Raw genomic sequence first — 10,512 nt, 5'->3', positions numbered from 1 at the left:
CTTCCATGCTAGACTGATGTTAAAAAATATTTTTGTCAAGAGTTCCCATTGTGGCTCAGTGGTAACACACCCGACTAATACCTATGAAGATATAGGTCCAACCCCTGGCCTTGTTCAGGGGGTTAAGTATTCAGTGTTGCTGTGGCTGTGGCATAGGCTGGCAGCTGCAGCTCTGATTCAGCCTCCAGCCTGGAAATTCCATATGCTGCATGTGCAGCCCTGAAAATATATATGTGTGTGTGTGTGTGTGTGTGTGTGTGTGTGTGTGTGTGTATCTCCACATCTGATACATGCAAAGCTAAAACAGTTGTTCACCAAGATTGTTGCACACAGACAGTGATGGTTCACCGAACAGGCAGAAACTGGGCATCTGTTATCTGTGAGGGACAAAATAAGGTACCGGGCACAGAGATATGGCTCTGCCCACAGGAAGTTTATAGTCTAGGGCAGGAGACAGACTTGTTAACTCTTTGTGGTAGCCATATGATGAGAAGCCCTCACCACCCTGCCCCCAGTTAATAGCCTTTTAATTTATTTTTGTGATCCACAAATTGGTCAAGCTCCCCTTTGGCTTTCTTCAAGGATTTTGTATCAGTGACCAAGCTACTGTAGTCACTGAACCAGGCCATTTGCCTCCTGCATGCATCCAAGGACTACATTTCCCAGCCTCCCTTGCAGCTAGGTAGGTACCATGTGACTCCATACTGGCCAATGGAAGGGAAGAATGCAAATTCAGACTTCGCCATAAAACAACCTGCAGCATCATCCACATACTCCCTCCTACCTCCGGTGTGCAAGGCTGAAAGCAAAAAAGTCTGGCATGGTGGAACTGACAATGGGAGGAGCCTGGAGCCTGGAGGAAAGCTGTCTGAGCCACTGGACTGCAGTGTGAGAAAGAAAGAAACTTGCAGTATCAAGTCCCTAAGGTTTCAGGAATTATTTGTTACTGCAGCAGAGCCTAGCCCAACTCACACCTTTTATAAAAATAATTCCGTTTTTCTTTTTTTCTTTTTTTTTTTTTTCTTTTTAGGTGTGCACCTGTGGCATATGGAAGTTCCCCCACTAGGGGTTGAATTGGAGCTGCAGCTGCTGACCTGCACCATGGCCACAGCAACGTCAGATCTACACTGCACCTTACCGTGACCCTGGATCCTTAACCTACTGAAGGAGGCCAGGGATCAACCCACATCTTCATGGACACTAGTCAGGTTCTTAACCCTCTGAGCCACAGTGGGAACTCCCATGCCTTTTTCTAATGAATGAGAAATGAATGGGACAAAAACATCCTCACTGCCAAGGAGGACACCAGGCCCTGAAGAGAGCCCCTGCCACAAGGAGGCAGCACAAAGGGAGATGAGGCTCCACGCTGGGACCATCGCTGTCCCTACAGCAGCAGTGCTGGGGCAAACCACCCTCCCAACCCTGAGCCTTGAAAACCAAGGAAATTAGGCTGAAAAGATGGACAAGAACAGCATCAATGTTTCACAAGTTCACGAGGTTGTTCACCAGCCTCAGCTCTCCGTCCTGGAAGCCGCCTTCTTCCTGCCATCTGCTTCCCCCGGTGTCAGGGTTCAAAGAGACAAATCAGCCTAGATTCCAGTCAGTTCACCTCTCTGGGCCTCGGCCTCCTCGTCTGTAAAGTGGGCGCGATGAGGAAGGTATCTCAGTCATGGATTCTATCGCGAGGGGTCAACAAGACGACTCATGCCAAGAAGGTGGTGACAAGTACACAGTAAGGGCTCAATGGATAGGCTCAGAGGGGGCACGGGGAGCCATCACTAAGGACACAAGGCCGAGACCCACTTTGCTACACCCTGGGATTAGTTCTGGGCAAAGGCTCCAACTGCCCCCTTCCCCCAGCACAAACCACCAGGCTTCACTCTCGAATCTGTTTGCCTCTCTCCTCGTCCCCCCTCCCCACCCCTTTCGTGTCACAAGCAGAGCTCCTTCCCTCATTTGCACCCCTCCTGAAGCCAGAGCAGCAACTTTAGGCAACTCACTTAGCCTTGAGCGCATGCGCGTGTGCGTGCGTGCGTGTGTGCGTGCGTGCGTGTGTGTGATGGGGCAGGCAGTATTGGACCCATGTGATTCCTGCCTCCCACTCCACCATTATTAGCGGGAGGACACGCCACAGACACGTCTTGCTTCTGCACCTCGGTTTCCTCATCTGTATGACAAAAGGAATGATGGGGCCTGGGTCCCCAAGGGGCTCACGGAGGACATGGATGTCGAGGACCCTCCCAGGTGCCCTTCTGCCAACACAAAGTCCAGACCGAGATCCTGTGTGGCACCACGTTGCTGTTGTTGGGAGGGTGGGCTGTGGCATGCAGAAGCTCCGGGGTCAGGAATCAAACCCAAGCCACAGCAGTGATCAGAGCCACAGCAGTAACAATGCCAGATCCCCAACCTACTAAGCCACCCGGGAACTCCAGCCCCACATTTTGCATTTTCTTTAATTAAAAGGAGCTCAGGAGATGATGGGGAGAGCTGATTGGAACTCCCTGGGCTCTTTCTCACTCTCTTCAACACACACTTCAGAAATGATTTTTTTGTTGTTGTTGAGAAACGCTCTTAAAACAAAACCAAAAACTCTGCTTTGTTCCGTGTAAGCAGCATTAAAAATTCACCACTTGTGGGGAGCAGGCGGGGCAGGAATGACGCCTGAGCTCAGAACAGATTGCTGGAGAGTTGGGGCCAGTGAAGCAGGGACCTGGGCCCCGGGGAAGGGCTGTGAGCTTGGTACCCTCTGCCCCGGAAGCCTGCAAGGCTGGGCACTCCCCTGCCCCAAGTCCCCACCCCAAAGCCCCGTTTACTTCTTTTATCGCCCTCACGGCAGTCTTGTTTGTTTATCTACTGACTTAGGTCTTCTTTGTTTCCCATCTGGTCTGGAATGTAAGAAAAGTCCTTAGGAGTGGAGACCGTGTGGGTCTGGGAGCTGATGCAGAGCCCGGCACATAGTAGGCTCTTAATAGTTGTGAAAGAACAAAAGGATGACGTGAACACCAGAGCAAATGGGTGAACGGACAAAAGAGCAAGAACAAGGCACAGCCGATCAAGAATGGATGAGACCAGCTTCCTCTTGCTTGAATCAGAGGCTGGTACCCACAGGGCAGCAGTGGTCAGGAGACGTGTGGCCCCAGAACTTCCGTTCTCTGGGCCTCCGTTACCCCATCTGTAAAATGGGGATAATTGTGCTGCCCACCCTGCTAGATTGTTTTGAGGGTTCATGAAAAAAAAAAACCCATATTTGGGAGTTCCCTGCTGGCTCAGCGGGTTGAGGATCCAGCGTTGTCACTGCCATGGCTCAGGTTACTGCCGTGGCTGGGGTTCCATCCCTGGCCCAGGAACTTCCGCATGCCACAGGCACAGCCAAAAAAAAAATCCGTGTTAAACGTAGTTCTGTGTCTGGCACCATGGCCTACAGTTTTTTCACTGAGTGGGGAGGTGGAGGAGGCAGGTGGCACGCACACCAGCTCCCACCACTCAAATGTAAAAAAAAAATTCTAAGATTCTGTTCCTAAGATTCAAGGAGCTTCTCACTGCTTAGAAACTCCCAGCTGAGGCCGTTGAGGGGACAAAGGTCTGTACTAAGTGAGTTATAAAAACAACTCGGAGCCAGGAACCGCTGAGCCGCCCCCCACCCACCCACATACACACACACACACACACACACGCACGCACGCACGCACGCACGCACAGCCAGCCCAGGATTAACTCTGGCCTGCCCAGCACACTCAGCTTCTGGCAGGATTTTGAGAAAGGAAAACAGAGGGAGGGGGGACATTTTCCATTTCATTTTAATACTAATCCTCTCAACTCTTCAAAGCACTTTTTTGTCATCTGATGCTCACAGTAAGTACCTCCTGGAGGAAGAAGACAAATGAGGAAACTGAGGCCCAAGAGAGGCAAGGGGCATTGCCTGAGGATAACAGGCCAGTCTGGGGCTAGAGCCCACTTCTCCTGACCCCCCAGTCCCCGCGCCGTCTGCTGGACCAGCCCAGATGCCCAAAGCCATGAACAGACACTCCATCCTCATCTCAGGGGCAGCTACCCGGCAGCTTTGCCATGAAGGCTCCCAGCTGAGCCCTTGGCAGACATCACCAATCAACTGTAGCACAAGGCAAATGCCTTCCAAACCAAGGCTCCGGACAGACACTACCAATCAATCAGAGTGGGCCTAAGAGATGAAAAGGATCCTCAGCCCTGCTCGGGCAGTGAGAGCCGCCTGGTGTTCTTAGCACAGCACCTGCTCCTCGGCCAGTATTTAGTCCATGATCGTTGAGTGAGGGAATGAATAGATGAATAAATGAATGAATGAACAAGCAAATGGGCACCCAGCCTGTGCCAGGTGCTTGGGCAGAGACCCCAGACGAGAGATCACATCTGTCCTCTCTGCATATTCCATCGATAAGCACAGAATTCGTTCAAAAGGCCAACGAATCCAAAAGTAAGAGCGGGGGTCTCCCTTCCTCTTCTGCTGCTCGCGGTGCCCCCACTTCCCCAGGGCCCTGGGATCAGAGTTACTTCTCTTTCCCTGCTGTGTGACCCCAGGCAAGCTACCCAAGCTCTCTGTCCCTCAGTGGCTTCATCCATAAATGGAGATTACGGCCAAGCCTGCCTCAAAGTTTGGTGTGGGGCTTCAAGGAGACCACCCGGGGAAGCATTCGGCCTCGTGCCTGGCACAGAACACGAGCTCCAAAAAGCCAGGCCGCTGTCAATCTTCCACATTCCACTTAAGGGCCGTGATGTCTTCCCGGGCACCAAGCCCGTTGCCCAGGACCATGCTGGGCAAACACAGACAGGTCATTAACCTGTGTCTGGGAAAGGGACAGGAGGCTGGTTCTTCAGGGAAGGAGAGGGGATTCCCCAGCTCTGGAATCCCCGCCAAGAGCCCCAGTGCCCATCAGCCACAGAACAGCCCTCTTGGGGTGCAACACAGGGCTCCCGAGTCCAAGCATCACTGGCCCTGCAACCTCAGAGGGAACTCAGCAGTGACCTGCAGCCAGCCATGCCCCATGCCTTCTCTGCCGCTGCCCGCAGTCCCAAATCTCACTCCCCACAGAGCAACCCCCACTCCAAGCCCTAGAGACATGGAGCTGGGGCAGCCAGAACCGGACTGGGAAGTGGGACAGCTGGGTTCCAGCCCCAGCTCCGGGCTGACACCCTCAACACATCCCTCCGCCTCTCTGGGCCTCAGTTTACCCTTCTGGAACCTGGAGGGGAGGGCGGCCCAACTCCTTGGGTGCTTCCAATTCTAACGTTCTTCTGCATACTTACACGGATCGAGCGATTTCTTCCACAAGTATTTATTCAGTGCCTACAGCCACCAGGTCTGGAGTGCTAAAAGGCCCCTCCCCCTCCTTGGTCTCCTGGCAGCTTTGGGGGCCCCTCCCCCAACTCCTCCACCCCGCCCCCACCCCCCTACCCCACTCCTCACGCTTCTGATGGCAGACTTACAGCTCGGTATCATCCTGTCTGCTTATCTGTCTGCTTCCCTCTGAATCGTGGCCTCCTGAGGGCAGGATCACATCTTGTCCCCGATCCATTTGCAGCGATTCCAGAGCAGGGTTCTGGACATATCTCTGGGGTGAATAAACAAAGGAATGAATACATAAGTTTGAAATTTCTCTCCCCCTCCATGCCCTCAACACAAGACCCTCAAAGAAGCTTTTAGCCTCGGCATCCTCTTCCCCAAACCAGTCCCTGGAAGCCGACCAGGCAAGTCCCACTGCAGACCAGGAACCTTCCTAGCATACCTCCCACCACTGAGCTGGGTGACCAAAAGGTGCCACCAGCGTGCGTAGCCTCTTCAAGGTGTTCACGACTCCAAGGTGAGGCTGACACCACCTAGAAATTGACAGGAGCCCAGGTCCTGATAGGTTCTGTGCCCTGCTCCACACTGTCCCCGCAGACACTCAGTAAATATTTAGGCATTAATTAACTTCCTCCAGGGAGCAGTGACTCAGGGCCAGATGTAATCTCCCAGCTCCTGGGGGAAAGGTGAGCGCGCCAGCCTTTCTCAAGTGCCCAGACCCATGAGGCCAGCCCTTCACCCAAGAAGCCTTGTCTCACTCAGACCTGCCCCCCTGCACACGCGTGCACACGCCTACTCTTACACACATGTATGCATTCGACGCCCTGAACAGCCTATAGTACCTGCTCTGAGCCACCGAACATCCGAACAGAAGCCTTGTGTGTGACCGCCCATTCTAGAAATGTTTGTGAATTCCTACTGTGTGTGCCTGCAACCTTCACTGCTCTCAGGGCACCACGCAGCTCAGCTGTTCCATTGCCTCCTTTAGCAAGTGTTTTCTTACAACAGCTGCAACTCCCCCCCACCCCAGGCCACCCCAAAAAAGATCAAGGGTTTTTATTAAGCTAGACAACTGCTGAGCGCGGCCCCCCCGCCTCGACCCCTCCCCAGTCTACCTTTCAGATCTTAAGAAAGGAGACCAAGTGAGCACAGGCCCCTGAGAGAAGGACCCAACGAGTGGGGCCATGCAGACAGGGCTGACCATGGCGGGGAGAGGAAAGTGCTGATTGCAGAGAACCTCAAGTGAGCTCCAGTCCCAGAAACAGACTTAGGTTCAAATCCTGCCTTCACCAGCTCTTGGCTGAGTGACCTTGAGCAAGACACATAGACTCAAAGTCTTAGTCCCTCCCCCCCAATCAATTCGGAGCAAGGACAGAATGAAGGTCCAAAATCAGCAGGAATAATACATTCTCAGAGTTCCCACTGTGGTGCAGGGGTTAAGAATCCAACTAGTATCCATGAGGATGCAGATTCGATTCCTGGCCTTGCTCAGCAAGTTAAGGATCAGACGTTGCCACAAGCTGCGATGGTAGGGGTCGCAGATTCAGCTTGGATCTGGTGTGGCTGTGGCGTAGGCTGGCAGCTGCGGCTCCGCAATTTGACCCCTAGCATGGGAACTTCCATATGCCTTAGGTGCAGACATTAAAAAAAAAAATTCTCAGGGAGTTCCCTGGTGGTGCAGCAGGTTAAGGATCTGGTATTGTCGTCACTGCTGTGGCTCTGATTGCTCCTGTGGCACGGGTTTGATGCCTGGCCCGGAAACTTCCACACGCTTCTGGTGTGGCTAAAAATAAATTAATTAAAAACATGACAGCCAAAAATTTTAAAAGACAGGCCCTAGGGAAGCTAGGAGCAGTATATTTTTATTCTTACAGGTATTATCACATAAACAACCTCCACTCTTGCAGATTCCTATCATCAGATCACCAATAGAATGGAAGTAAGACACCCTTTCTCACAGTTTCTCTAAAATGTCAATCCTGGCTCCTCTGGGTTGGGGGGTGGGGGGAGCAGAAGAGGTGTTTCTGATCCCAGAAGCTCAGACCGGTTCGAGATTGGTCATGGATGGCCTGGAAAGACCAGAGCACTGGATTGGAGCTGTGGGACCTTAGGCAAGTCCCTTCAGCTCTCAGTGCCCCAAGTTTTGTCTAAAAAATGGGGTAAGTGCTCCTTAAATCTGTTTTTACCCTGGATGCCTGGCACTGAGTAGATGCTGAAAAGCTGAGGAAACGGAGAAACCTGGGGAATTCTTAAGACTGAAGGGAGAGCCAGAGAGTGCAGGATGGGCTGGCTGGGTCCCTTCACAGCCACCAAGGGATGAGCATGCTGAGAAGAGCAGACCCAAGGAGAGGGCGAAACAACAAGAAGTTTGCTCCTGGGACCTCCTCCCATCCCTTGTGGAGTTCCCTTGTGGTGCAGTGGGTTAAGGACCTGGCATTGTCACTACAGCAGCTCAGGTCGCTGTGGTGTGCAGGTTTGATCCCTGCCCCAGGAACTTCCATAGGCCTCAAGCTCTGCCAAAAAAAAAAAAAAAAAGGCAAAACATTGTCAACAAAAGATAAGCAGGTGAGTTTCTCAGCCCATGGTATCAGCCTCCTGTCTGGAGTTCACAGTCCTGGCCCGAATCTGAGCTCCGCCCTTTAGGAGCTGTGTGATTTCCCACGAGTCAACCCCACTGCTCTGAGACTGTCCCTGCTCTGCAAGCAGTCCCCAGAAAGGATTCAGGGCGTTTGTGGCAGGGGCCTGCCCATTCTAGGCACATAATAGTCCCTATTGTCATTCTTATTGGTTAGAGAGGAAAGGAAAGGTTACAGAACTGGTGATTAGGACAGCGGATGCCGGCTCTCAGAACTCGTTTAGACCTCAGCTGTTTGAGGCCCAAGACTCTCAAGACTCCTCCACCAGCGGAGACCAAAATTTACCAGGTTTTGGCTTCTCCCATCAGACAAAGGGGGTGGGAGGCCGTTCCCCAAGTATTCCCTGGGGCTTCTCCGTCAAAAAGTCAAGGCATCAGGCCCAACATTCTCCGCGGCTTTGGGTACCTTGAAATCTCTTTCCCCCCAGAGGGTCCTCAAAGGTCAAGCCGGCAGCCCCACTAGTCTCTTGCAAAGGCCTTGGGTCCCACGGGTCACTCAGGGGCAGCAGGTGAGATAGGAGGTGCCGCGTGGCCGGGAGTGGGAGCCGTGCGCACCTGCCGCAGGTGAGGCCCAGCCGTGCGGAAGGGGGAGGAGTCGTCGCCGCAGCACGCAGGTGAGCCGACCCCCGGCTCCCAGGAACTAGGCCGAGGGCGGCTGCGGGTTCCAACGTGGCGGGTGCGAGGCGACCCACGTCGCAGACAGCGGCCCCAGCGGCTCCGAGTCCCGCGCTGCGCGGCGGCTCCAGGAGAACATTCGAGGCAGCGACGGCGTTGGAGGCCCGGGGTCCGTTCGGTATTTGAATAGCACAAAGGAACCGCCTTGGTCTGATTGGCCAGCCGAGTGGCCCCGGGGCGGGCAGCGTCTGTCACTCGGGAGGTTCTGGGCACTGTTATTGGTTCACCAGGTGTGGGGCGGGGCCCGGACGCCCAGCTAAATAGCTGGGGCCGGGGCCGGCCGAGGCTCATTGCTTTGGCGCCGTCTGGGGAGCACGAACCTGCGGGTGGCGCGCAGCGCATGGTGGCGGCTCCTCTCAGAGCGCAGCCGACCCGCTGACCCGGGCTCCGTTTCCCGTGCCCGGCGCGTCCCGGAGGCCGGCTGGAGGCCGAAACAGCAGCAGCATTAGCAGCAGCAGCGGCCGCGGCTGCTCTGCCGCCGCCGTCTCCGCGGGAGCATGGAGTGCGCCCTGGACGCCCAGAGCCTGATCAGCATCTCCCTGCGCAAGATCCACAGCTCCCGGACCCAGCGCGGCGGCATCAAGCTGCACAAGAACCTCCTGGTGTCCTACGTGCTCCGCAACGCGCGCCAGCTCTACCTGAGCGAGCGCTACGCCGAGCTCTACCGGCGCCAGCAGCAGCAACAGCAGCAACAGCAGCAGCCGCCCCACCACCAGCACCAGCACCTCGCGTACGCGGCGCCGGGCATGCCGGCCAGCGCGGCCGACTTCGGCCCGCTCCAACTTGGCGGCGGCGGGGACGCGGAGGCGCGCGAACCGGCCGCCCGGCATCAGCTGCACCAGCTCCACCAGCTCCACCAGCTGCACCTCCAGCAGCAGCTGCACCAGCACCAGCACCCGGCGCCCAGGGGCTGCGCGGCGGCGGCCGGGGCGCCCGCGGGCGGCGCGGGGGCGCTCTCGGAGCTGCCCGGGTGCGCCGCGCTCCAGCCGCCGCACGGCGCGCCCCACCGCGGGCAGCCCTTGGAGCCGCTGCAGCCGGGTCCTGCGCCGCTGCCGCCGCCCGCGCCCGCCGCGCTCTGCCCGCGGGACCCTCGCGCCTCGGCAGCCTGCTCCGCGCCCTCCGCGCCCCCAGGGGCCGCCCCTCAGGCCGCTGCCGCCGCCTCCCCGCCCGCCTCCCCGGCCCCCGCCTCCTCCCCCGGCTTCTACCGGGGCGCGTACCCGGCCCCCTCGGACTTCGGCGTGCACTGCAGCAGCCAGACCACTGTGCTGGACCTGGACACTCACGTGGTGACCACGGTGGAGAACGGTTACTTGCACCAGGACTGCTGCGCCTCCGCCCACTGCCCCTGCTGTGGCCAGGGCGCCCCGGGACCTGGCCTGGCGTCCGCTGCCGGCTGCAAGCGCAAGTATTACCCTGGCCAGGAGGAGGAGGACGACGACGACGATGCAGGCGACCTGGGGGCCGAGCCCCCCGGGGGCGCCACGTTTGCCCCCTGCAAGCGCGCCCGCTTCGAGGACTTCTGCCCGGACTCGTCCCCGGACGCGTCCAACATCTCAAACTTGATCTCCATCTTTGGCTCGGGCTTCTCGGGGCTGGTGAGCCGACAGCCGGACTCCTCCGAGCAGCCGCCGCCGCTCAACGGGCAGCTGTGCGCCAAGCAGGCGCTCGCCAGCCTCGGCGCCTGGACTCGAGCCATTGTCGCCTTCTAGGGACCCCCGAGGGCACGGGGACCCGGGGACCCGCGGGGCTGGGGCCAGACAAAGACTCGGCCAAGGGGCGAGAGGAGGGAACGAACAGGCGCCCGGCCACTCGGGGCTGAGCTGGGGGCAAGCAGAAGGAAACGGCTGATGTTTTATAAATTGTAAAATAAAAAAAAAGAAATCTAAGA

General features: G+C 56.5%; 2 protein-coding genes across 3 annotated transcripts; one reads left to right on the top strand and one right to left on the bottom strand.

Annotated features, from left to right (window-relative positions):
- On the bottom strand, nt 1,173-8,981 carry LOC110256380. 2 transcript variants are annotated; one of them, XR_002337782.1, is made up of 3 exons: nt 5,757-6,308; nt 5,458-5,582; nt 1,173-1,633 (listed from the first exon to the last, which is right to left on the bottom strand). XR_002337782.1 is itself a non-coding variant. In XM_021070004.1 (3 exons), exons 1-3 carry the CDS (start codon nt 8,964-8,966, stop codon nt 1,606-1,608), a joined length of 615 nt encoding a protein of 204 aa, XP_020925663.1. In that variant the 5' UTR covers nt 8,967-8,981; the 3' UTR covers nt 1,173-1,605. The 2 variants fall into 2 exon arrangements, 1 of the variants encoding a protein (XP_020925663.1); XM_021070004.1 differs by lacking the exon at nt 5,757-6,308 and adding an exon at nt 8,505-8,981.
- Nucleotides 8,908-10,512, top strand: IER5L (immediate early response 5 like). Its single transcript, XM_005674588.3, has one exon. The coding sequence runs from the start codon at nt 9,122-9,124 to the stop codon at nt 10,331-10,333; it is 1,212 nt and encodes a 403-aa protein (XP_005674645.2). The 5' UTR covers nt 8,908-9,121; the 3' UTR covers nt 10,334-10,512.

The sequence above is a fragment of the Sus scrofa genome, chromosome 1 (genome assembly GCF_000003025.6).
Source record: "Sus scrofa isolate TJ Tabasco breed Duroc chromosome 1, Sscrofa11.1, whole genome shotgun sequence".
Classification (NCBI taxonomy): domain Eukaryota; kingdom Metazoa; phylum Chordata; class Mammalia; order Artiodactyla; family Suidae; genus Sus; species Sus scrofa.
This window is presented reverse-complemented; position numbering and strand designations above follow the sequence as displayed.

What these genes read in the sequence shown, in the direction of transcription:
- LOC110256380 (XM_021070004.1), bottom strand. Translation starts at nt 8,966, where the DNA reads ATGCGCTGCGCGCCACCCGCAGGTTCGTGCTCCCCAGACGGCGCCAAA. An exon ending in CTGGGCCTCACCTGCGGCAG is followed by an intron (nt 5,583 to 8,504) that starts GTGCGCACGGCT and finishes TATTCACCCCAG; the next exon opens with AGATATGTCCAGAACCCTGC. An exon ending in AGACAGGATGATACCGAGCT is followed by an intron (nt 1,634 to 5,457) that starts GTAAGTCTGCCA and finishes CCCACTTTACAG; the next exon opens with ACGAGGAGGCCGAGGCCCAG.
- IER5L (XM_005674588.3), top strand. Translation starts at nt 9,122, where the DNA reads ATGGAGTGCGCCCTGGACGCCCAGAGCCTGATCAGCATCTCCCTGCGC.